Raw genomic sequence first — 27,976 nt, forward strand, 5'->3', positions numbered from 1 at the left:
TTTAAATCAAATAATTCAAACAGTTATTATTGCTTTTTGAGGGATTTTGTTTCGGTTCTACATATGTTTATTTCGCTTCTCATCATCTGTGCGTTATTGGGAGCAGCGAGTGAATTATTATTATTATAATATTTATAAATATACAGTATATATTATAATAAGAAATCATGCAGAACTATTTGATTTCTTCATGTATTAGCATTTATTTAACTATTATTTTAATGTAAAATAAATACAATGATTGGTAAAAGAAATCATTTATGGCATGTATTATTATGCAACAATCTAGGATGACCATCCGACAATATTTGTAGAGCAACTCCTGTATGTGACCCGTAAAGCTGGCACTTGCATGTCCACACAGGTGAGGGAAGAAACAAGCATGAAGTATAATATAAAATTATTTTTTATTGCTGATCTTTTTTGTTTTTATTTTATACTGTTGTATTTTATTTTATGGCCATTATTAACTGTATTAATGTTATTATTCATTAAATGTATTAAATACATGTAATATATTTAATTAAACACATTAAAGGTATTTAATTCATTCATTCATTAATAAATGTCATGAGTGTAAATTTTATTAATATTATTAGTTTGATAGTAACGTTTAAAAAGAAATAATGCCACATTGAGTAGCTTCAATGTAACTAGCTACTTTTCGATAGTAACTTGTAGTGTAGCTAACTACTTTTTCAAAAGAGTACCTTGAATGTAGCTTAACTACTTAAGATTATGAGTAGCTTGTAGCTTGTCAAACTACAGTTTCAAAGTAGCTTCCCCAACACTGAAATACATACAATACAATGTACTTATTGTGTAACTACATGTGAAACTCGAAAAATTAGAATATCGTGCAAAAGTTCATTAATTTCAGTAATTCAACTTAAAAGGTGAAACTAATATATTATATAGACTCATTACAAGCAAAGTAAGATATTTCAAGCCTTTATTTGATATAATTTTGATGATTATGGCTTACAGCTTATGAAAACCCCAAATTCAGAATCTCAGAAAATTAGAATATTGTGAAAAGGTTCAGTATTGTAGGCTCAAAATGTCACACTCTAATCAGCTAATTAATCCAAAACACCTGCAAAGGGTTCCTGAGCCTTTAAATGCTCTCTCAGTCTGGTTCAGTTGAATTCACAATTATGGGGAAGACTGCTGACCTGACAGTTGTGCAGAAAAACATCATTGACACCCTCCACAAGGAGGGAAAGCCTCAAAAGGTAATTGCAAAAGAAGTTGGATGTTCTCAAAGTGCTGTATCAAAGCACATTAATAGAAAGTTAAGTGGAAGGGAAAAGTGTGGAAGAAAAAGGTGCACAAGCAGAAGGGATGACCGTAGCCTGGAGAGGATTGTCAGGAAAAGGCCATTCAAATGTGTGGGGAGCTTCACAAGGAGTGGACTGAGGCTGGAGTTACTGCATCAAGAGCCACCACACACAGACGGGTCCTGGACATGGGCTTCAAATGTCAAACGTCTTACCTGGGCTAAAGAAAAAAAGAACTGGTCTGTTGCTCAGTGGTCCAAAGTCCTCTTTTCTGATGAGAGCAAATTTTGCATCTCATTTGGAAACCAAGGTCCCAGAGTCTGGAGGAAGAATGGAGAGGCACACAATCCAAGATGCTTGAAGTCCAGTGTGAAGTTTCCACAGTCTGTGTTGGTTTGGGGAGCCATGTCATCGGCTGGTGTTGGTCCACTGTGCTTTATTAAGTCCAGAGTCAACGCAGCTTTATGGAGATGCTGACTTCATTTTCCAGCAGGACTTGGCACCTGCCCACACTGCCAAAAGTACCAAAACCTGGTTCAATGACCATGGTATTACTGTGCTTGATTGGCCAGCAAACTCGCCTGACCTGAACCCCATAGAGAATCTATGGGGCATTGCCAAGAGAAAGATGAGAGACACGAGACCAAACAATGCAGAAGAGCTGAAGGCCGCTATTGAAGCATCTTGGTCTTCCATAACACCTCAGCAGTGCCACAGGCTGATAGCATCCATGCCACGCCGCATTGAGGCAGTAATTAATGCAAAAGGGGCCCAAACCAAGTACTGAGTACATATGCATGATTATACTTTTCAGAGGGCCGACATTTCTGTATTTAAAATCCTTTTTTTTTATTGATTTCATGTAATATTCTAATTTTCTGAGATTCTGAATTTGGGGTTTTCATAAGCTGTAAGTCATAATCATCAAAATTATATCAAATAAAGGCTTGAAATATCTTACTTTGATTGTAATGAGTCTATATAATATATTAGTTTCACCTTTTAGGTTGAATTACTGAAATGAATGAACTTTTGCATGATATTCTAATTTTTCGAGTTTCACCTGTATATGTTGTTCTGCAAAATCTTCACAATATGTCTCACATTTGCTGCTATTGAGGTTGAGGTAAGGACAGGTTTAGGGGGTAGGGTTTAAATTAGGGTTAGGGTTGGGTTAACAGTGTAACTGCAGATGTAACTAAATGCAAGTTCTTCAAATGTACAATGCAATAACATGTATTTACATAATAAGTACATTGCATCAAATGCTTAAGCACAATAGTAGTTAAATACACCTAATATGGGGGGTGATGACATGTTGTCTGTCAACTTCCCATATATTTTTTAACACTTTGAATAAGTAAATACAATATGTTTGAATAATAATAAAACTGATCCTATCAGAGACAAATACATTCATCATAATCAGGTCCTGCCTATTATCAATAAGAAAAATGCACTAACTACTAAAGAAAAACTAGAAAAAGAAATATGACCGTTTCTAAGGACACCACTGCTACCAAGGGTTGACCTACATTGCATATAATGGGCTAACTCCCTTATGCCTGGCAACAGCAATGCAAGATATAATTGCATGCTATCCAAAACCTTTTGTGTACAATGACATGATTCTTTCATACTTCATCCATGTTTAGTAATAGTCTATTTTTAAAGAAATTCATTATCTACTGTAGAAGACAAAGCTTTCATGGGTCACATAACACAAATTAACAAAAAGTCATTGATCTTATATTTTAATAGGATCATAAAGTCAATAACTAATGTGCTACTGTCAATGTCCATAGCTAAGCATACAATGAGTAAACCTGAACATCAGATGTTGCATAGCCAATCTGAAGAGGCACAGTTAGACAGTAAACAATCTTATGACAGCCCTGTATGCTAGATGGATATATATCCATATATTCATCTTAAATAATGTGTAGTGTGTAGACTATCGTGGGCTTGTCTGTGCCAGTGCCTTAACATTTACATTTATTCATTTGGCAGACGCTTTTATCCAAACCTACTTACAAAAGAGGAAAACATATGCGAATCATCTTAGAAGACAGTGGTACCAAAGTGCCATATTTCAAAGATTTTTAGCCATTTTTTGAAGACAGAGAGTGAGTCAGCTTCACGGATGGAGTTGGGAAGGTCATTTCACCAACGTGGTATGATGAAACTGAATGTCCAGGAAGGTGTTTTGGTGCCACTTTGTGTTGGTACAACAAGGCGACGTTCCTTAGCCGACCGCAGGCTTCTGGCAGAATGTAGATCTGCATAAATGATTTTAGGTATGCTGGAGCAGACCCAGTGACTGTTCTGTATGCCAGCATCAGAGCCTTGAATTTAATATGTGCATCAACCGGCAGCCAGTGGAGAGAGACAAAGAGAGGTGTAACATGTGCTCTCTTTGGTTCATTAAAGACCAGACGTGCTGCTGCATTCTGGATCATTTGCAGAGGTCTAATGATCTAATGAGGCCTGCAATGAGAGCGTTACAGTAGTCCAGTCTAGTTATGACAAGTGACTGAACAAGCAGTTGTGTGACATGTTCAGAGAGGAAGGGTCTTATCTTCCTGATATTGTAGTGTGTAAATTTCTTGTCTTTAATAACACAAAAGATCAAGGTTCATTTTCAGTAATTTCTTTGAATTTCAAATCTCTTATCATTATTTAAATGGTGCAGATGTAAACCACCAAACCCTATGACCCCTTTTGTGTTTGTATATGACATCTTATCCGGAGCCACCTACTGATGCTGATTACATAATGCAATTGGTCTTGTGTTTAAAGTTCAAAGATAGCAATGTACAATTTTATGGCCTTTATTAAATTAGTTGAGTGCCTATCACAGACCTGAGTGTGTGTTAAATAACCACCAAGTCTCAAACCTCAAAATATAATTTTCACGAGTAGAATACTGAGGTTGGAAGACATCAGAGCATTTCCGAATCCATTGCTTCCATCAAATCCTGACTGCTGAAATGATATGATGACTATGATATCCCAAAGTCCTGTGTGTTGATGCTAGTGTGTATCACTTGAAAGCACTCATAGCTGTTTTTGATTGCCTGGTCTATGTCCAAATTTATATGAAGCACACAATAAAACTACTACAGTAGTTCTGACTGAAATAACATTCAAAAAGTGTACAAAGTCGACACATTGTTACTCCCGAATACTTATTATTTGTGATACAATGATTCTATATAAAGCTGAGAACAGAGAAAATAGTCCAGACTAACACAAGCTGCAAATGTGAAGGGTTAATAAACTGTATCCAGCTGTAATGGACAGTCGGCCCAGATGTTTGCCTCCCGTGTAATGGGAAATATGGGATGTACACCAGGTGAGGAGTCGCACCCCCAATCATTTCACCGGTCGACCTGGGGAGGGGACTGATTCGCTACTTAACACTCCTATGGTATTTGATCATTTTTGACCTAAATAAATGTTCCACATTTAATAAAAATGGTTTCCTTTATCTGAGCAGTACAAGACTTGGTGACTTTTCCTCCATTTGCCATCTGAACAAAAAGCTATAAAAAAAATTGGGCTTGATTCAATAAGTCTAAGTGGTTGTAATAAAAAGCGACACCTTTGATATTTGCAGTAAAAATTGACAGACCATTGAAAATGAATGGGAAAGACCGATTTTTAAAAATATTTTTTTACAATTAATAATCAGCCACAATACAGAAAAAAAACACAAATTACAGGGTGAGACTCTAAAACATCCTCAGTGCAAAACACACACACACACACTATGCATTTACTTTGAGTTATTATATTATTGTGTTTGAAATAAATTATCGGTATAAAAATGCTTATTCTGTGTCTTCTCTTTGTAACACCATGGTCAGGTTTGATTGCAAGCAATCAATTTTAACATGCTAAACTTTGACACCGAATAGTTTGATAATGTCTAAATATATATCAAAATGCATATCTTGTGATAAAATCTCAAATAAGGTTACAACAAGCCATCAGACTACACAGTAGGTGAATACAGCCATCTACTGGCTGTTACTGGCATGACTGGCATAGTTTTCAAGTTATATTTTGTTCACCAGATGGCAGCAATCATAAATTTGTCAGTTTTTCATATTTTCTTCATGTTTCAATTTATAGAAGTGTAGGTTCTGAATTGTTTTGCTTATTTTTTGCTTATTTTTGGTTATTAATAGTAAAAGTTTCAAATTTTCTTGTAAATAATATCAAAATAGCAGAAAATCCCAAAAGAAATGGATAATTTTATTGTTCTTACTTCAGGGAAGAAGATATTGCTTCATCATCATCATCATCATCATAAAAAAGGGGGTTACACATCTAACCCTCCTGGTCAAAAATGACTGAGCATACCAAAAGGTGGTGCCATTTTTCAATACCATAGGAGGGTTAAATACAGGATAATGGGCATCCCTATGGGTTTCTTTTTGCCAAAATACTGGACGTCCTGGCTAATACAAGACAGATGAGATGGCAGTCACTAGAACAGTGGTTCTCAACCCTGTTCCATGTTGGAGTCTTGATCATGGTTTATTTTGTGATAAAAACGACTGAATATACAGTTCCTTACATATCAAACAAAAACAGACAGAAAAGCAAGAGCGTATGTTTGGTTTGAAAATTGGTGGGGACATATAAGAGGATTGGTGGGGACATATAAGAGGATAACATTCAAAATGTTGGTTTTAAGAAAAAGCGAGAACGTCAATATGGTAATATAGGGAAAATCCTAGGTATGGTATCCAAGGGACATAAAGTGAAATTCTTTCAAAAGTATTATACAGCATTAAACAAAAGGAAATCTAAACAAAAGGTGGACTAAATTAACAAGTTACATATGCAAAATGACATCTCAAGATACATTTTCCCCCACTTTCTACTTTCCAACTCCCCTCACTTCCACATATTTTATCCTCTTACCTGGCACAGCAGTTCAAAGGAGTCTTTCTTTAGAGGGCACTTAAAAGGGTTAGTATCCTTTATTTCTCTAGAATCCTAGAAAACAGAATCCTTCATTAGAACACATGCAAAAAGTCAGGCCCCAACATTTCAATCTTTTTGTTAGTTAAATAACAACGACAGCAATGGTCCCTCTAGGTGTGTAGCAATAGATGTAGTTGTCCAGCTCTCATCATTCACTCTGACTGTGCACCGATGGGCGGACAAATTAGGCGATGATGTAAAAGGAGGCATTGATCACTTGCTGCAGAGGTGCTCATGAACTGATGAAGGTCCCCTAGTGATGTAGGGAAGTTGCAGAAATAGAGAACGAGCCGTTGTTGCAGCTTGGTGTCAGTTAATGCTGTTTTTGGACTAGAGAAGATTTGAGTTCTAAAACTTACTGTATGTTTTTATAGTACCTCTTATATGCCAAAAGATCAAGGAAAATTTGATTCCGCATGACATGAGCCCTTTAAATCCCTATATGATGATTTTATTTATCTTGTGTGACCCCGCGTAGACATGTTTTGATGTTGTATTTTGGCTTTGCTATATACAACGCATCATTTAAATTAATTTAAACTGACTGATCTCCATTCAGGAGAGTCTGTGCTGTCAGTAAAAGGTAAATTTTTGACATATGGAGTCATGTGACAAAACAACATGGGACCAACCACAGCAGTGTTAGTCTTTGGGAGAAATGCCAACAAAACTACATCTGGTAAGAAACCTCATTGAGTTTTTACATTGAAACCTGTTTGAGTCAAAAGATTTGAGTATCTAGTTTCATCCTATATTCCATTTTTAAAATTAGAGCAATTTATCTCAAAACAGCACGCTGTTAAACACAATGTACACTAATAATGTGTAATTTGCAGTCACGTACGTGTCTCAGGAGGTTAAATGTGTATTGAACGCAATCATAGGCCAGACTACCACACTTGCTGTACATTTTATGATGTTGTTCTTTTTTATTTCATGCCAGTAGACACATGAATGTGAGAACTCATTCACCTTTGAGAAAAGTAGGGCAGAGCCTGCCTTGAATTAAAAAATTGATAGCTCTGCTTCATAAGGGGATGTGCCTGTTGTTAAAATATACTGTCAATTGCCTACAATGTGTGTGATTCATAATGGCCTCACACTGCATTTTGTTGTCTTTGTACTTGTACTCTGCACAATGACAATAAAGTTGAATCTAATCTAAATCTAATCTAATTTGTTAGTTAATGATATTACTCAATCAAGACCTGGCAAACACAGAACATTTTTTATCTTTGTATCTCTACCAGTTTGTGTTGTACATAGAGAAAAATAGGACATTATATTCCTAAGATGTTCTGCTTTCTAAAAGTTTGATATCAGTTGATATCAAAAAGTAAAAACAGCAGTGTAAAATCTTTGCATGAATTCTCTTAAATGTTTAAAATCCTAATTTCTGCTGGTGTCTAGTTTATGTATAATCTTTGTACTGTATGAGCTTCTCTGTAGTTTTTGAAATTTGTGTTCAAGGGAACAGCATATCAATTCAAAGTCCTTCCTTTCAATCCGTCTCTGGCTCCCCGCACATTCACAAAATGCAGCGCTCGCCCAGTTGAATATGAACGGTGTGCGTGTTTTGAATTACCTTGACAACTGGCTATTACTAGCCCAATCAGAGGCACTATTGAGTGAAAACAGAGACTTGCTGCTTTGCCATCTGAAAAATCTTGGTCTGAATAGCAATTGAGGGAAAAACACACTTTTCCCCAGCCAGCAAATCTCCTTTTTAAAGGTTCGTCTCAACTGGGTGCACCACATGAACGAGCGTGTATAGACCTTTCTTTGGTGTCTTTCTGGGAAAACATTGCCACTGAAGTGGTGTGAGTGGTGGTGGCAAAGATGGCTAAAGCACTGAACTAGTAATCAGAAGGTCGCTGGTTCGATCTCCACAGCCACCACCATTGTGTCCTTGAGCAAGGCACTTAACTCTAGGTTGCTCTGGGGGGATTGTCCCTGTAATAAGAGCACTGTAAGTCGCTTTGGAGAAAAGCATCTGCCAAATGCATAAATGTAAATGAAGTCATTTCAGAGAATGCTGGTTTTTCTGGTGGCAGCATCCACTGTTACAGCATTAGGTATGTTACACATGAGACCTCTCCAGTACTGGCTCAAGTGACATGTTCCACATTGTGCCTGGAGCACCGGGTGCATGCGCATCGTGGTGACTCACTGCTGTGTGGCTGCTCTAGCACGATGAACAGTGCCGGCCTTCTACCAACAGGGTGTTATGCTGTGTAAAATTTTCAGAAGAAAAGTGGTGACCACAGATGCATCCAACACAGGTTGGGGCATGGTGTGCTATGGACACCCGACTTTCGTCACCTGGAAAGGTGTGAAACAAGCATGGAATATCAGCAGACAAGAACTACTGGCTGTCGTTCTAGCTTTGGGAGCTTTTCATTCCAACATTGTGAATCACCACATTCTGATTAGTTCGGACAACACAACAGTAGTGGTATACTTATATCGCCAGGGTGGACTCTAATCTCCACAATTAATGAGCATGACACAACGCCTCTTCCAATGGAGCGGGCGTCATCTCCTCTCATTGCATGCGCACAAGTCCTGGGCTGTCTGAATTTCGGAGTGGCTCTGTTGTCACGCCAGGGAGTATTATCAGGGGAATGGAGACTTCATCCTCAGACAGTGATGAGGATTTGGGACATATTCAGCAAAGCAGAAGATGATAAAATTCACCTCCTTGGAGAACACCCACTGTCCCCTCTGGTACTTCATGTCCCAAGGCCTGCTGGGTGTGGACGCGCCTCCCTCATTCTATCACCAGCAATGTCCGAGAGGACATGGAAACATTTCTGTTAATTGTGCCGAAATGGCCCAATCAGTCCTTGTTTCCAGAGATGATAGAAATAATAGATGGCCCTCCATGGGAAATACCACTGAGGAGAGACCTTTTCTCTCAAGCACAAGGCACGATTTGGCGTGTTTGCAAATTGGTGCTCTTCGTGTGGTAAAGACCCAGTGAACTATCCCATAGCTGAGATTCTGACATCCCTTCAAGAGCGGCTGGACGCTTTTCTTATCCCATCAACGCTCAAGGTTTATGTTGCGACTATCTCAGCCTTAATCTAGCTAATCTAGCCTTAAAGTGCCTTAGGGGAGCGATGCATTTGAACCCCCCTCGCCCTGCTATGGTGCCAACTTGGGACTCTGATGCTGAAGGCACTCACAAACCAATGGATTTACTGGCATCTGTTGAGCTGTGGGTGCTTTCCTTAAATACTACACTCCTGTTGGCTTTGGCCTCATTTAAATGGGTGGATGAGATGAAGGTGCTGTCAACTGACAGCTCATGCCTGGAGTTTGGTCCAGATCAGTCAAAAGCCACATTAAACCTAGAAAAGTCTACGTGCCTAAGGTTTTATCAACGCACTTCAGGGCTCAGGTGATTTGTTTGCAAGCCTTCTTTCCCCCACCATTTAATTCAGATGAAGAGTAATCTATACACATGTTATGCCCGGTGAGGGCTTTGCATACATATGTTGCAGGTACCTGTCAGTTTAGACTGTTGGATCAGCTCTTTATTAGTAAAGGAGGATGCACAAAAGGAATGTCTGTCTCCAAACAAAGGCTCTCTCGCTGGATCATTGATGCGATCGCCCTTGCTTACGAATCACAGGGTGTCAATTACCCTATTGGTGTCAAAGCACATTCAACCTGTAGCATGGCCTCTTCATGGCCATGGCCAAACAGTGTGTTCTTACAGGACATATGTTTGGCAGCAGGATAGTCCTCACAAAACATGTTTGCAAGGTTTAATGACCTGGATGTGGCGTCCATCTCCTCACAAGTCCTCCATGCATAGAGCACTTCTTAATTTCAAGCGGGTGAGCCCAAGCCCTTATCACGGTTGGGCTACCGACTAAAATCAACACAGCCTCCTAAGTATGTGCTGTTGAACTGCTTCTTTTTAAGTCATAAGCACTCCCATAAGAAATAAATACTTTTCCAACCTTGTTGTGAGAGGGTTAGTAATCCATGCTGTGTATATCTCTATGGTTCATTTAGATCCCATTCTACATTAGTTTCCATCTGGCATCTGTCACATGGGACTATACATATACACTTTAATATGACTTATAAGTCATCTTCCTGTGACTCCTTATGAAAATATCTATTTAGTGTTATAACTCTGGGAGTGTAATGTCACGTAGTGCGGCGTGATGGGATATCGCTCCCCATAGTGCTTACAGACATTGCGAATGCTGGCTGCACTACTACTTCAGAGCTTGTCCCTCAGTCGGAAAATTCTGAAGAAAAGGTGACTGAGCGCCCACTTATATATGCCTATTTCATGCCTAAAATGCCAGGGCTCAGACACTATTGCTCATCAGAAGGTTGTCGTGATTGTATAAGGGTTTCAACAAGGTAGTTTAAGGACACTTCCCCAATGTCTCCTTCCCTTCATCTCAGGGAACTGAGGTTACACGTGTAACCGGAGACGTTTTCAACATTAATAAAACCAATGACATGAAATATAGGGACAAACATTCTTTTAAAATGATTTAAATGTTTAATGACTCATTTATTTTGTTTTGCTTTTTTGCATACTTGCTAGGCATTGCACTAATGATTGAACTGGGAAAACAAAATGAGTAAAAAATAATTTTTAATGAATTTGTTTTGGTTTTGTTTTTATTTTTCAGGCAGGGTAAGTTATAGAATGTTGCCTTTAAAACAAGGGTTTCATGACTTTTTAAAATCTGTTTTATTACTGAAAAGTTAAGGGGCATGTTTGTCACCATATTTTGATAACTACCTGCTTTCAGGGTTGGAACAACATGAGGGTGAGTAGATCATGGCAGAATTTCTAATTTTTGGGTGAACTATCCCTTTAAGGAAACAGGTAAACGTATCAGTACAGATGTTGACAAAAATGGCCCGTCTGTGATATCTATAACTCGGAATGGATCTACAAAAAGTAATAAGAGAGATAAGGAAAATACACATTGTAAACGTCAAGGTGCATGAATCGTTCGGTCAAGATTGGGCGGAGTCTTCACCTTCATGAAGAGACAGTATATAGACAGTTTGTCTTCCCACTCGGACTGCTGAATTATCTGTTTCCCTCACTGAATAGATTTGGGATAAGACAAGAAAAGATGCAGTACGACTATGGTAAAAACAAGGAAGAACATCCTGACCCTATCAAAGCTGAAGTGAAAGGTAGGCGACTATCATACTGAATCACTGCCGTTTTTAACGTAAGAGAAGTTTGTGTACAGAACACTGTCCGCAATTGGACAACATAAACAAACTGATCCAAATTTAGCAATTTTGTTAAAGCAAGAAATGCATCTTTTGCAGGTGTCATACATTATTCTAGGCTTATTTGTAGCTTTATATTGTATTGCATGCTGTCTTTGTTATGGCAAAATAAATCTATACACTATCAATCTAAAGTACCTACTTTATGTTTTATTATCAATATTTTTCATTTCCAATATTTTCCGATATTTGTAATTATTTTATTTTAAAGTTGCACTCTGTAACTTTTGTCTTTGCGTCATCTTGGGCACTGACACCTAGTGGCTTGGATGCAGCATAGTTTAATATCAATAGTTTTCTATTTCAGATGCCATTGTAGTAATTTAGTTTTCACAGTCAGCCATGATTACTTTAATCAATGAGTGAAAGTGTCCAATAACAGGACGGTTACTGAGATTAAGCGAGTAGTATTCGGCTGGTCATGTGATTGTAACATGGCAGCCCCCATGTGCGACCCGCTCCATGTGGAATAAAACAGCTTTTATATGGTTACAAATATGACTAGAGTCTTCATTTGAATGTGAGCGGTCATCATTTCCTACACATATCGCACAAGTACAATTCATGTCTTTAGAAGTTAAACTTTTTAATGAGGAACAAATTACTGAGTGCACATTTAAAGGGTAACTAAACCCTAAACCAACTTTTTTTAGTTAATGATCTGTAAGAATGGGGCTTTATTAGTACTGGTCATTGATTCAAGTAATTTTTTTGACATTTGTGTATAAAGTGTTTTAATTCTACAATATATGGTGTAAAAACGTCTGAGTGCTGCCCTCTTCAGGTTGAACGGTGGCTACTGCAGTTGAATTTTCCTATTGGCTGTTTGCGGTAGTTCGTGACGTAAACGGTGAGAGCTGACGTAAGCAGGTTCCAGCTCACCACGCCCTTGGTACGAGCTAGACACTGGCCCCATTCTCCCTTGCGTGGCTGCTTCGCTAGCTTCGTCGGATGCCGATCGCGATGCGGGAGTTAAAACCGCAGTTTGAGCCAGCGGCTTGAATTGATATGGCTCCCTGTGTCCACAGACAATTCACCCTCCTCCACTTCAGGTGAAGGTGGGGGAGAAAAGTCCTCGACTTCAAAAGACCGCTCCGTGGCAAAGCTATTTGCGTCACTCCAGTCACTCTCCATTTTAGAGTCTGACAGCAGCTGTCAATTAATCCGTCACTACAGGTCTCAGGTGCACGCCCCCCCTCTCAGCCCCGCCCTCGGTTCGTCCCCTCTATCCCCGCTGGGCTCTGCCCACTTTTCCAGCATTTTTCAAATATTGCTAGTGGGTGGAGTCAGACTCTGAGCAGGGGTTTAGTTACCCTTTAAAATAATCAGAAGTCATCAAAACTATAAAACAACACAAATGGAAGTATGGGAATTGTGTAGTAACCAAACATGATAAACAAATCAAAACTATGTTACATTTTAGCTTCATCAAAGAAGAAGCTTTACCAAGATTACAGCTCCGCAACTTCTGAGCATTTTCTCAACCAACTACATAAGATCCATCCTGACATGCTTTTTAAACATTAATGAAGAAGTTCCATATAGGCTATCATCAGTTATATGTAGAATATATATTAGTCTAATTTAAAATTAATTTAAAGCTTTTAAGAATACACTTGGATCAAAAGTTTTTCATAAGAAACACAAGATCGTGAGAAACAGAAATGAAAATGTATGATTGTTATATTCCCATCAGAAAGCTTTGAACTAAGAGGAATCTTATCTGTTAAGAATTACTGATAACATGTGGAATATTGTGTTCTACTAATAAATAAATATATTGCAGACATCATAAATGTTTTTGATAACTTGCAGGTGAAAATTAAAACCCTTTGAACATTGACAGTTAGTCATTTAGATGCTTCTATCCGAAGTGACTTATAAACTGAGAAGAAATTGCACAAATTGAGAACAGCATTGCCACAATACTGAATTTAAATGATAAATCAGAATAGTACACAGCTAGAGCAAATGTGAAGTTGCAGAAAAGAAGAGGATAGAAACTAAAGGAGATTTCTTAATCAAAGGACAGTGCTTTTAATTATTTATGTTTTTTTGTTAAGTTACCGTTAGGGATGGGAGATACCACACAATTCTTTTTGATCCAATACCAAGTAATATCAAGGCCAATATTGACAGTACTAATAATTTTTTGGTCAATTCTTCGGTGAAAAAATTGGTAATTTTTAATAGTGGTGGCGTAGTGGGCTAAAGCACATAACTGTAAATCAGAAGGTCACTGGTTCGATCCCCACAGCCAAAACCATTGTGTCCTTGAGCAAGGCACTTAACTCCAGGTTGCTCCGGGGGGGGATTGTCCCTGTAATAAGTGCTCTGTAAGTCGCTTTGGATAAAAGCATCTGCCAAATGCGTAAATGTAAATTAATCGAGATTAATCATGGTACTTTGTACATTAAAAAAATATAAAAATATAATCCTAAATATATTTACATTGTCTCATAGAACTTGCATTTAATTTTCTGATATAGTGAAACACATTTTTACAGGTATAAATCTTTGATACAAGTATATGTTTGCATGCCATAATATCAGTGGACATGCTGTCATTAAAAGTCAATTTTCCAGTGGACTTTTTTTATCCCCTTTTTCTTCCAATTTGGATTGCCCAATTCTCACTACTTAGTAGGTCCTTGTGGTGGCGCAGTTACTCACCTTAATCTGGGTGCGGAGGACAAGTCTCAGTTATCTCCGCTTCTGAGATCGTCAATCCGTGCATCTTATCACGTGGCTCGTTGTGCATGACACCGTGGAGACTCACAGCATGTGGAGGCTCATGCTACTCTCCGCAGTCCATGCACAACTTACCACACACCCCATTGAGAGCGAGAACCACTAATCACGACAACAAGGTGGTTACCCCATGTGACTTTATCTTCCCTAGCAACCGGGCCAATTTGGTTGTTTAGGAGACCTGGCTGGAGTCACCCAGCATGCCCTGGATTCGAACTGGCAACTCCAGGGTTGGTAGTCCGCATCAATACTCGCTGAGCTACCCAGGCCCCCCAGTGGACTTTTTTAATAATAGGATCAAATGGGCATATTTCATAGATTTTTACCTTTATTGGCAATATAAACTTAAGTATACATTGCCAATTCATTATTAGACATTATTAGTCTCTATCGCGCATGCTGGGCCTCTCTCAAGTGGTTTCGTTTTTTTACACTTGTTCAGATGACAGTGAGCGAGCGTTTTTGGGCAATGAGAAGAAATACGACAGCTTGCCCGTATCTCTCCTACACCTGGCTTGCCACTTGTGGGTGAAGTCTCCATTCTCCGTACTGTAAAGTCCTGTGTTTATTATACCTGGGACATGCGTCGTGCGTCACGCGTAATTAGGGTTGGTAATCGCAAATAATTTTATGATTCCTGTTCCAATTTCGATTCCTGTAAATAATTCCGGTTCCTTAATGGTTTCAGTAACGATTCCAGCAATTATTTTAGTCCTTTCTTTGGGGGGGAAATGAGAAATGCAATTCTTATTGTATTTACTACCCTCTGCTGTCTTTTACCAAATGATGAAATCATTTCAGGCTTCTACAGAGCAGATATAACAAATCAGAAATACATTTAATACAGTTCTTGTAAAAGGTGTGTGTGACGAGGAAGAGGGCATAGCCGGGCCGTGAGAGTGCACGGCCGGCGTTGAATCAGATGATCAGCGGGAGAGCGAGATAAAGGGAGGCCGGAGATGCCAGTTCGAGAGAGAGATGCACGCGGCCGCGCTGCATGTATTTGTGTTCATCTTATGTTGTTTTATGTTGAGTTTTACATTTAAACTTTATTTTGACTATTCAGCCAGTTCCCCCCTTAATAACTTGCACATCAGTATAAGATTACTTGTATACCAGACTATAACGGAAGCATTGTATGTTTTGCGCTGTAGATTCAAAAGAACCGGCTCCCTTGAAAATACCGAAACAGTGTATATTCAAAACAGCTGGCATGCTGTAGAACTGTTAAGGGAACTGAATGTCATGAAGATCATACGATTCTGGTATTTTTTCAAGAATGGACCCGGTTCTGAACAAGAACCGGTTCTCGGCTCCCAACCCTTCGCGATTATGAAACAGCATGCACTATGCCACACAATCAGTTTCTGTGCTAGGATGTGCAATCAAGTCAAGCGTGTAACTCCTGGAAATGTATATATGCCACTTCAAGCCACAGGAAGTGGGAGAAAACATTATTGAATTTTCAGGAAGTTAATTACAGTTGGAAAGATGTCTGCTTCATTTATGAATGCCCAAACTATAGAGTTTATTTATATAACAGCTATATAACAGTTTGATTTATTACACTTTTGCTTACCCAGCCACACTTCTGCCACAATGAATGCACGCAATCCCCATTTGAAGTCTGTTTGAAGTCTGAATTAAACATAGTGATGAGATTAAAGCGCTGAATCCTGCAGAAACATCAGTAATAATGGCAGATTCTGCTTATGAGAGACATAACTACTTTAAGCTCACAGTGATTGGCTGGTGCATGGGGATCCTGTAGCTCAACTAGCATGATGCTATCAATGTCAAGACCATGGGTTTGATTCCCAGGGAACACACAAACTGATAAAATGTACATTGAATGCACATTTGTATAACATTGAGGATTTCTCCACTTTTTTGATGCCCTCGACCGCTCGTCACTTGCTTCACTCCGCTGTCAATCCCATAATCACCTGCACCAGTGTTGCGCCTGACTCCCAGAGAAATTAATTAAAAACAAAGATCTTCAGCTCCACTCAATATGCACAAGTAGACACTAGTAATAGGTCGTTCATGAATGATTTGTTCATTTTGAACGAATCTTTTATATGATATGAGAGTGATTCATTCATTTTGTCGTTGCTGCTGCAAAAAATCAAGTATATGCCTTACAGATTTTCCCTTTGAATTTACAGATGGTCATCTAAGACCATTTTGCTTTAATTTTACACTTGGCTGAAAATGTCTTGTAAAAACTTCCTGCATTAAATATATGAAAATAATTCAATTAGTGTAAATGAAAATTCATGTGCTTTTAAAATGTCATTTATTGTCACCATGATATGTATTGATCACTATACAAATAACTGCAACACACTGAACTGTAAGCTGAAAAGAGGAAAATTAACAAAAGACCAATAAATGTCACTCATGAACTAATGGTTTGTCTTCTATGCTGAACCTTGTAGCAGTCACGAGACAAATGAACGAAAGACTCAGTCAGGAGATGAACTAATCGTCTCTGTTTTCTGTAGAGCCTATACGGCTGTCATGTGAAAAATGAACCCAATGACTTGACTAAAGGTTTGTTTATTTTGCTGATCGAGATTAAAAGATCAAAGTCTGTAAAATGATCTTCCCATCACTAGTGGTCACATATGAGTTTTTAGCAGTTCTGCTCGTTAGGATGGAGCGGAAGAAGAAATAGTTCCTATCCTACACAAATATATGCTTTTTTTCACATTTCAAAGCTTATGATATGCATTCATTTTCATGGTAACACAATAATAATATCACTATTTAAAAAATAATTTTTAAGTGAGGATCGATATTCTCAATACATTGTCAGGGTCGGAAGTATCGATGCATATAGTTACATGGATAGTGAAAAGCTGTGTCATCATTTACACACCCTCATGTTATTCAAAACCCTTTATGACTCCAAGGGGAGGAGATGTTAGGCAGAATGTTAGCCTAAGTCACTATTAACTTTCATTGCATCTTTTTCCCAGACAATGAAAGTGAATGGTGACCTAGGAAGTCATTCTGCCTAACATCTCCTTTTGTAGGTCATATAGGTTTGGAACAACATAAGGGTGAGTAAATTATGAAATAATTCAAATATTTGGGTGAACTATCCTTTAAATGGAATATTCTGGGTTCAATACAAGTTAAGCTCAATCGGCAGCATTTGTGTCATAATGTTGATTACCCCAAAAATTAATTTCGACATCTCGGGAAGTCGTCCCACTTTTTCTTTAGCAAAATCTAAACTCTGGCTTACAGCGAGGCACTTACAATGGAAGTGGGTTAGGTTAGGGTTAGGCTAATCCGTACATTTTAAAATATGCACAGACAGATGTTTTGTGCACCCAATGAGCTAATTACACCGCTCCGATTAAGATTTTTGAAACATGTTCTCTTTTCTCAACAGGCATGCTTCCTGATTGGCTACAGGGGACGCTTATACGCAACGGGCCTGGTCTCTTCACTCTGGGAGAGACTTCATACAACCATTGGTTTGACGGAATGGCACTTTTGCATAATTTTACTATTAAAAATGGTATTTACTGTTCCTTCTTTCCTGCTGTAGTTTCAGCCTATGACTTGAGTGACTTAATAAATGCTTTATGTGATTACTAATAATGCAAAGGTTGTCTTTATAGCAGTACTTTGCTAACAGCCATCTATTTGTATTTATATTGTACCGAGGTACCTTTGCTATCGAAACGTTTTGCGTGAATATACCTGCTTTTTTAGACTGTATTCTTAAATCGCAGGTGAGGTGATGTACAGAAGCAGATTTCTTCGAGGTGACACCTACAACTCCAACACACAGGCCAACAGAATAGTGGTGTCAGAAATGGGGACCATGGCTTACCCAGACCCATGCAAAAATATATTCTCCAAGTAAGTATGTCACTCACTGATGCAACTGATTCAGTAATCAACATGTATTCATAAAAATAACTAAATATACACGTTCCATTATACCTTTTTTAAACTAAAATCTTGATGTTTATTAAAAAAGTGCATGGACACGTTATGCATTAACGATATAGCAATATGTATACAAGCATATGGTCTTCAATGCATTAATAAGAGCAGTAGTGAAAACAAACCTTGCAAATGAACCATGTCCTCTGAATTCTCTGCTTAAGAGTGATCACCTTTCTGAACCACACCATCCCAGACTTCACAGACAACTGTGCCAATAACATAATCAAATATGGAAACGACTATCATGCCACATCGGAAACCAACTATATTCGTAAAATTGACCCCACAACTTTAGAGACGCATGACAAGGTAAAACATTTGGATGCCTGTAAAAATATATTGCTTCATTTTTGGTCATACGCTTTTATTAAATATTGCTATTGCATTTTATTCCCGATACAGGTGGACTACATGAAGCACCTACCAGTAAATATAGTGGCGTCCCATACGCATTATGATGAAGAGGGAAATAGTTACAGTATGGGAACATCCATTGCAGAGAAGGGCAAAACGAAATACACATTATTCAAAGTTGCAGGAGGAAGTACGTATAATGTCATTTTAAAGATGGGGATCTGTTCTTGAATTTTCTTTCATCATGATGCACCTTACTAACTTTAAAGCTGAAGTATGTAACTTTTTCTCTGTTAAAATACTTGTTCCTATTCCAGTTAATATGCAGACACAGCCATAAGCAAGCCATTCATACAGTATATTTACACATGTAAACATTGTGTCTCTGTGGTGCTATAAAGGGGTGGTTTGTTTTGATCACCCCTTCTCAAGAGAGACTATAGCACTGACTCGAATGATGGCGTGAGTTGGGTGCGGGGACTATTCCAGGTGTATTCAGAAAGCGCTTTTGAATACAATGTTTATTTGTGCAATTCCGTTTGTTGTTGCTAGTGGCGCAGAAATTACATTCTTCAGCTTCAGCAGTAATTAATATGTTGACTTGAGACTTTTGGGGCACGACTACCTGTTTGTTTGAACCAAGTGTGCAGCACAAGCCCTCAAAAGTAAAGCCAAAACATCTCGATCGCCCCCTGGTGACTGGTCCTAGTATAGGTCATAAACCCCGCCTCCCCATGTTATTCAACTGGACGTGAGACCAACTAAACAATGAAATTACACTTCACATATCTTTTTTCCAAAGATAGTTTCTGTCATTTACTGTAGTTTCTATCATGTTGATGTAATTTCAAGTGTTTGTTTTCAAAATAAGTTTGTTTTTAGTTAGTTATTTGATGCTATGAAAACAGTGCTGTGACATCATGATTGACAGCTGTGATTGACAGGTTCTCTGAGCGAAGTAGTCACTGAAGCACCAACAGACTTTTTTTTTTTCAGGATCTTCGGAGGACTGAGGAGATTGGAGCTTTAAATTTAATATCTAAATTTCTATAATGAATTATTTCACACCGTCATAAGTCAAAAGTGCAGGGGCGTGTGCTTGCGATTGATTCAGCGAGAGTGAGGGCGGGGCCTTGATTTCGCGGCTTTACTTCCTGCTCACTACTGCGCAGGTCTGGTCCCGAAATCGCAACTGCGCAGACTCAAGTCCCAAGATGTCAGTGCCATATCGGGACACTGGCGGCTTCAGTTCTCACCAATGGAAAAGAGCGAAGGGGCGTAGTCTATCTTTTTTTACAGTCTATGGTTTGAACAGAGGTGGATCTTTATTTTTGTTATTTGGTTTTTACCGCCAGTGGTACAGAACATCCTTATATTACTTTTACGCATGAAACAACATACCGGTACTAATGAGATGTCATGTCGGAATTAAAAGAATAATGACTTTCCGACTTGTAAAAAACATTCACGTCTTTGTCAAACTTGTTACAAGTTTGAGGAAACTCTACATTTTATAAAAGCTCCCACTTGACAGTTGAAGGTAGTTCACACATATTTGTGTTTGATAATGTAGGTTTTAGATGCACCCAAAAATTATTCATTCAAATGATAATTTACTCACTCTCATGCCATCCCAGATGTGTATGACTTTCTATCTTCTGCTGAACACAAATTAAGATTTTTAGAAGAATATTTCAGCTCTGTTGATCCATACAATGCAAGTGAATGGTGAATAGAACTTTGAAGCTCCAAAAAGGAGATCAAGTGAGCATAAAAGTAATCCATAAAACTCGAGTGGTATAATCTGTCTCTGAAGCAATCCAGATAGTTTTGGTTGAGAACAGAACCAAAAAATTTAACTTTTTCACTGTACATCTGTACATCAGGGTTTCAAGCTCAATTACACTCCCTATAGCGCCATCTAGTGATCTGTGTCAAGCACTGAGAATTGTAATCAAGCTTGGAATAATGAATGTTCCAAGAAACAGCATTGGCAAGATGGAAGTGAAAAAGGAGTTATCGGGGTCTGTTCTCACCCAAAACCAACTTGATATCTTCAGAAAATGTATATTAAACCACTGGAGTCTGATGGATTAATTTTATGTTGCCTTTATGTGCTTTTTAGAGTTTTAAAGTTCTGGCCTCCATTAATTTGCATTATATTGACCTACAGAGCTGAAATATTCTTCTAAAAATCTGTGTTTGTGTTCAGCAGAAGACAGAAAGTCTTACACATCTTAGATGGCATGAGTGTGAGTAAATGATGAGAGAATTAACATTTTTGGGTGAACTATCTCTTTGCAAGCACTGTAACAAGCCAGTTTCTTCCTGTGATGTTCTTTAATTAGGTGGCTCAGCTGAGTCTCAACCCTTGAAAAACGTCGAGGTGGTCTGCACTGTGCCCTGCCGCACGCTCCTCACACCCAGCTATTATCACAGCTTCGGCATGACCGACAACTACTTCATCTTTATTGAGCAGCCCTTGAAGCTGGACATCCTGAAAATGGCCACTGCCTATATGAGGAAGGTCAGCTGGGCCAGCTGCATGAAATTCCACCCCGAAGATAAGGTAAGAATCACTGTAACTCTGTCTGAAGCTGTTCGGGGCTCATATTAACAGGTTACAGCACTCATTCAAAGAGCCTTTATTTAGTGAGTCAGACTGAATTCACACTATTTAAATGAATAGTTCACACAAAAATGAATGTTTTTTTTTTTGGGTTTACAGTTACTCCCGCTCATGTTGTTTAAAACCCACATGACTTTCTTCCGTGGAACACAAAAAAGATATGTTATGCAGAATGTTAGCCTCAGTCACCATTCACTTTCGTTTACATTTATGCATTTGGCAGATGCTTTTATCCAAAGCGACTTACGGTGCACTTATTACAGGGACAATCCCCGAGCAACCTGGAGTTAAGTGCCTTGCTCAAGGGCCCAACAATGGCATCTTGGTGGTGCTGGGGCTTGAACCCCCGACCTTCTGGTCAGTAACCCTGAGCCTCAACCACTGAGCCACCACACCCACCACTTTCATTGTATGAGAAGAACATGCAATGAAAGTGAATGGTAACTGAGGCTAACGTTCTGTCTTAACATCTATTTTGTTCCACAGTAGAAAGTCATATGGGTTTGGAACAACATGTGGGTGATTAAATTATAACAGAAGTTTATTTTTTAGGTGAACTATATACTTTAAACACTCTGTGTAGATTAATTACCATTGGTATGTAAATGAGTTATCCCTCCTTCTTGTGTAGATTCAATTTCACATTAATCATGTTTGCTGACTTTCTGAAATTTTGCTTGTGATTTCTTTCATCTTCATTAGACCCTGATTCATCTTATTGACCGGAAGACAAATAAGGAAGTTGGGATCAAATTCTACACTGGTGCAATGGCTGTATACCATCAAGTGAATGCGTTTGAAGATGATGGTCATGTTGTGTTTGATATGATCACCTATGATGACAACCGCTTGTATGATGTGTTTTACCTGGACAAGCTGAAGGAGCAGATGACCTCTAATACTACCTACTGCAAGCCCAAGTGCAAAAGATTTGTGTTGCCCGTTAATGATAAGGTATGTCATGTTGTTACAGTGGTAGAACAAAACCCTTTTTAGGTCTTCTTTCCTCTGTATACTTATATTTAAAGGGATAGTTCACCCAAAAATGAAAATTCTCTCATCCATTTACTCACGCTCATGCCATCCCAGATGTGAATGACTTACTTTCTTTTGCTGAACACAAACAAAGATTTATAGAAGACTATTTTATCTCTGTAGGTACATACAGTACAAGTGAATTGTGACAAGAACTTTGAAGCTCCAAAAAGCACATAAAGGCAGCATATTTAAGTAAATATTAAGGCAGCATAAAGGTTATCCATACGACTCCATTGGTTAAATCCATATCATCAGAAGTGATATTATAGGTGTGGGAGAGAAACACACCACATTCTTCTTTTGTTTATGGTGATTTGCATTATTTGTGCTTATCACCACCTACTGGGCAGGGAGGAGAATGTATAGTAAAACAAAAGTACTTAAATATTGATCTGTTTCTCACCCACACTTATCATAGCACTTCTGAAGACATGCATTTAACCACTGGAGTCTGATGGATTACTTTTATGTTGTCTTCATGTGGTCTTTAGACCTCCAAAGTTTTGACCACCATTCACTTGCATTGTATGGACCAACAGAGTTGAGATATTCTTCTAAAAATCTTTGTTTTAAGCAGAAGAAAGAAAGTCTTACACGTCTGGGATGGCTTGAGAGTTTTCGTTTTGGGGTGAACTAAACATTTAACCTGTTGATACGCAATCGCCCGCACGCGGTGGTGACATCACTCTGCTTACATTTAATATATAATTTACCGTCTATACATGTAATTAATGTTAACATATTATACATTTTTTCAAAGGTCTAAGGGTTCAACATTGATATCCGATCTCTGTTTCATGATAGCAATGCTCCAGAAACAGCAATTTAGTTATTTGTGCCAGGAGTACAAATGAAAACATGCAATATCAAAACGGGACTTCATACCTCATTTATGAAAACACGATCGCCAGATGAATACAGTTCAACACACTTGGGTCAATTGTCCATGACAAGAGTTCATTGAAAAACATCCAATACCACTTTTTGTCCATAAAAAGATAAATAAATATGAGATATATTTATATTTTCTCCATTGTTTACATGAGATCTCACCTGAAAGAATTACCCTTCGTCATCGTTCTTCAACAAACTGTAATCTGATCAGCATTCATGTTGTAAAACTGTATATGATCTTATATATTAGAGTCTCATAAACAAAATGAGCCGGTCTCCAAAGTCTATATAATAGCAGAGCAGTGCAGTCAGATTTTGTGTCGTCTTGAAAGGCGGAGCCTTAATTTTACTCTGTACGCTTCCAGCGATTTTACAGAGAAAAAATCTTGCAGGAACCTCATTTTCTGTTCGATCATCTTCAAATTTGAAACGTAACTTCTTTAGACTCGTGGCTTTGAGAACATTGTATTTCTGGGTTGTCTTCGCACTTTTATTATAATTTTTTTAGATGATAAAAACATGTTCAGCACAAAATACTGTATTTCCATTACTATAAACTCCAGCTTCTCTAACTTTAAAAAATAACAACATATATTAATTCTGAAACTTGGGAAATAAAGCCAAAAGTGTCTTCTTTCAAAAGATAATACATCTGTGTCCATACTCCAAAGGGTCCCTTAAATACAACCATTTAAGTTCAGGTATGTCATTTTCATGGTTTGTGCTCAAAAAGGGGGTGCATATCAACAGGTTAAGCATTTGACCACTTTACATAATGACCACTTTGTATGCACGTAGTCTTTTGTCTATATTCTGATTCAGCCTGTATTTTGAAAAAGAGGCTTACAGGCTTCATACCAATTGAAATGTTCCTATACTGTATGTAGAAATGGAAAATGTTACAGTGAATATTCAGAATAAGTTGTTTAAATAACTCCAAATCCCAATTAATACAGGCAAATGAAGGCAAGTGCTATAATTCAGATTTGTAGAAATGAAAATATTGTCTTAAACAGGTTATGGGAATTGTAGGATATCAGATGATAAATATATCCAAAGTTCGTCGGAGTTGCAGAAACTTTGATGGCGTGTCTGATTAAAACACGGGACAAATACTAGTCCTTTGCTCTCTTTTCTTTTAAGTTCAGGATGATTAAGCCTTGGGTAATTCACATGGAGCTGATTCACACGATGTAAATGGACAGGTGTTAACGGATGGATAGGATGAACAGGATGTACAAGATGTACAAGATGGTCTTAAGTCACTACAAACAATACAATAACGGAAATCAAACTCATATACTCAATCCAAACAATTCGAATAAACAAATTCAAACAATACAATTGGCAAAACAAACTTACTTAACGCATCCTAAGGAAAGGACTCAAAGGACATGGTTGGGTGTCCATTCAAACACCCACACCTCACCAATGCCAAAGAAACAAAGGAAGGAAGTGAGGTCTACTTATAGACCTCGACCAAGGGGTGTATGGGTAATGTAGTGCACTAAATTTAGTAGTGTAGTTTGCTTGGAATTGTGGGATATGGAGTACAAATATATATATATGGGAAATAAAAGGTAAAAAATTAAAGAAAAGGGCCAAATTCGCCACAGGAATGCATACATAATTGAAATACACAGCAAGAAATTATTTTGAAGATAAGTATTTTTGTCTTGTTTTCCTGTAAAATTATCTAAACATTCTTAAAATGTGGTTTATTTACTTGTCAAGCAATATGGGATAAGATATTAAGTCTTGTTTTAAGATAAATCTGACAAAAGTTAGTGAACTTGAGATGTAAAACAAGAAGAAAAAAAATCTGCCAAAGGGGTAAGCAGAAAAATAAAAATGATATATTTTTCCCCTTTGAATTAAGTTCATTTTTGTTACCCCATTGGCAAACCGTTTTTTCTTGTTATACGCATAAATCTCACAAAATGTGATTAGATCTATGCCAGTTTGATTGTCAAGTAAATAAATCACGTTTTAAGGTAAAACCTATACAAATATATATTTTACTGGAAAACATGACAAAACTATTTGTCTTCTTGTGCAAGTAATTTTGGTCAATATGTTTATTTTTTATTAATTTAATGCTGCATTTCATTAACACTAAAACCTAAACTTGCCTCTAACTTAAACACTTTTCTTGTGCTGTCTTGCAAGCACTTCTAATGCAGGAAATGTACATTTAGGCTTTTATGCACTACTTCAAGTCTCGAAATATGGGAAATGAACATGAATGCATGCTGTAGCTCATTTTTCTTTGACCCACACAGGGTGAGATGGGTGAAGATCTGGTCAAACTTAAATATACGACAGCAAGTGCTGTGAAGGAGAAAGATGGAAAAATTCTGTGTCAAGGCGAGATTCTCTGTGATGGTAAGCTAATGACACTGGGGTAACTTTTGATGCTTTTCTGAATCATATTCAACCTATGCTTTATCATCTGTATTGCCTAAACCCCAATGTATTGCATTTAGGTGTGGAACTCCCAAGAATTAATTACAATTTCAATGGAAAGAAGTACAGATATGCTTACATGTGTTGTGTGGACACGTCACCAGTGGCCACAAAGGTATGCAAAATGAATTTTTGTTTTCATTCTTATGAATAGGTATTGAGAACTGAACATATTTTACAGATTGTAAAGGTTAATGTTGAAACGAAGCAGCAGATTGAATGGAAGGAAGACAACTGTGTGCTCTCAGAACCTGTTTTCGTTCCCAGGCCCAATGCTGTTGATGAAGATGATGGTTAGTTAACTGAAATAGGTTTTTATTTTATACTTTAATGTTTACATCGACTGACCTTAACCTTAAACAACTAAACAATTTTTCATCTCTCTTTTTTTATGTTTAGGCGTAGTACTGTCATCTGTCATAAGCTCTAAACCCAGCCCAGGTAGCTTTCTTCTGGTGCTTGATGGTAAATCCTTCAAAGAGGTTGCCCGGGCTTATGTAGATGCTGAGATTCATATGGACATGCATGGATACTTCATACCAGACAGCAGTTAAGGATTTGATGCCTATCTGCCACCTGCACATTCTTAATAAAGTGAAATGTGGAGAATAATTTGATAATGTTCATATTTTGTCTCGATTGTATCTTGTTTTCTCACTGCTGCCCATGGCGATGTGTTTGCAATCCACATACAGTTACCTGGTGTGTATCGAATCCTCAGAACATAGCCTTGTAAACGAAGAAGCATTCGCTGCAGTCTTGCTGGTGCTTCATTCAATGGTTTTCGAAAAATATTCTCAAGTGTCCTATGATCAGACTGCACTGTCACTATTTTACCATACACATACTGATGAAAGTATTTGACAGCAAAAACAATGGCCAGCCACACTTTTTCAATTTGTGCATAATTTTTCTCAGTATCTGTTAGTGCCCTTGAGCTATAGTATAAGTATGAAGTGGTGGTGGTGTAGTGGTCTAAGCACATAACTGGTAATCTGGTAATCAGAAGGATGCTGGTTCATGCCCCACAGCCACCACCATTGTGTCATTGAGCAAGGCACTTAACTCCAGGGGGATTGTCCCTGTAATAAGGACTCTGTAAGTCGCTTTGGATAAAAGCGTCTGCCAAATGCATAAATGTAAATGTAAATGTATAAGGGATGCCCTTCTTGCATGAGCACAGCTACGAAGACATCCTTTGATGCATCAGCTTGAATTACCAACAGTTCGACAGGATCGTATTACTTAAGGACTGGTGCTTGAGTGAAGGCTACCTTGAGACTTTCTAAAGCCTTATCATGCTCAGGGCTCCACTGCCAGTCAGCTTCTTCTCTCAACAAATACCTTAATGGAGCAGTTAGTGTTCTTCATTTTGGATATACTGAGATAAATACCTGGCAATTCTCAGAAAGCGCCTTCTTGTTCTCTGGTGGTGGCATTTTAACAATTGCTTGAACTTTGTCTCCATCAGGTTTTACATGATATGTCCCATATACTTGGCAGTGTGAATTTTGTTTTGCAACATTGTTATTTTAACATTAGACTTTTTTGCTCTCTCCATGGCTTGACATTAAATCTCATCATGCTCTTGCTCTGATGATGCAGCAATGAATGATCATGTCATCAACAATGATATGTACTTCCTCAATGTCTCCAAAAATGTCACTATTCTTTTGTTGGAAATCTTCACTGACTGATTTAATACGAAATGGAAGCCTCAAGAAGCGATACCTTCCCCATGGTGTATTGAACGTGCACAGCATGGATGATGGTTTGACCAATTTTTCTTTCCAGTGCCCATCCTTTTCATCTAGGATAGTCAAGATCGATTTACCAGACAATTTGCATATCATATCATCAGGCGTACGAATGGAGAAATATTGTCTTTTTATAGCCTTGTTCAGATCTCTTGGGTCCAAACACACTCGTAATGCTCCGTTCTTTTTTTTTCTGTGATCACCAGGATGTATCTTGCACTGGAGTTAAGACTTTAGCTCTCACTAGCTCATTTTAAGTATATTTTATCTGTCTATTATGGCTAGAGGAATTTTCCTACATCCCTGTACTGTTGGAGTTATATTTGAATCAACATGTATGTGATGAACACCAGGAAACTCACTTTTTTATATTTTCCACCAGATGGTGCCATTTTTCTCTCATGTAGCCTATGGAGCAAATACATGCTTTTTTCCTATTTTCTGTATTATAGAGCACTGCAGGCCAATTGAATAAATGATGCAGCTAACATTGTGTGGGTGTGTTGCAGCTAACAATAAATGATGCAGCTAACATTGTGTGGGTGTGTTGT

General features: G+C 38.0%; 1 protein-coding gene across 1 annotated transcript; it reads left to right on the top strand.

Moving 5' to 3' along the window:
- Positions 1–11,180: 11,180 nt before the first annotated feature.
- Positions 11,181–27,928, top strand: LOC127661337 (beta,beta-carotene 15,15'-dioxygenase-like). Its single transcript, XM_052151975.1, has 11 exons — positions 11,181–11,462; positions 17,722–17,850; positions 18,068–18,197; positions 18,449–18,596; positions 18,690–18,831; positions 20,990–21,210; positions 21,973–22,224; positions 25,485–25,587; positions 25,689–25,783; positions 25,850–25,961; positions 26,068–27,928. The coding sequence occupies exons 1-11, from the start codon at positions 11,264–11,266 to the stop codon at positions 26,220–26,222; spliced, it is 1,686 nt and encodes a 561-aa protein (XP_052007935.1). The 5' UTR covers positions 11,181–11,263; the 3' UTR covers positions 26,223–27,928.
- Positions 27,929–27,976: the final 48 nt, after the last annotated feature.

Source organism: Xyrauchen texanus, chromosome 2, assembly GCF_025860055.1.
Source record: "Xyrauchen texanus isolate HMW12.3.18 chromosome 2, RBS_HiC_50CHRs, whole genome shotgun sequence".
Taxonomy (NCBI): Eukaryota; Metazoa; Chordata; class Actinopteri; order Cypriniformes; family Catostomidae; genus Xyrauchen; species Xyrauchen texanus.

Coding starts and splice junctions, on each gene's coding strand:
- LOC127661337 (XM_052151975.1), top strand. CDS start 11,264: ATGAATCGTTCGGTCAAGATTGGGCGGAGTCTTCACCTTCATGAAGAG. Junction 11,463..17,721: donor TATCAAAGCTGAAGTGAAAG/GTAGGCGACTAT, acceptor TTTTCTCAACAG/GCATGCTTCCTGATTGGCTA. Junction 18,597..18,689: donor CTTTAGAGACGCATGACAAG/GTAAAACATTTG, acceptor TTCCCGATACAG/GTGGACTACATGAAGCACCT.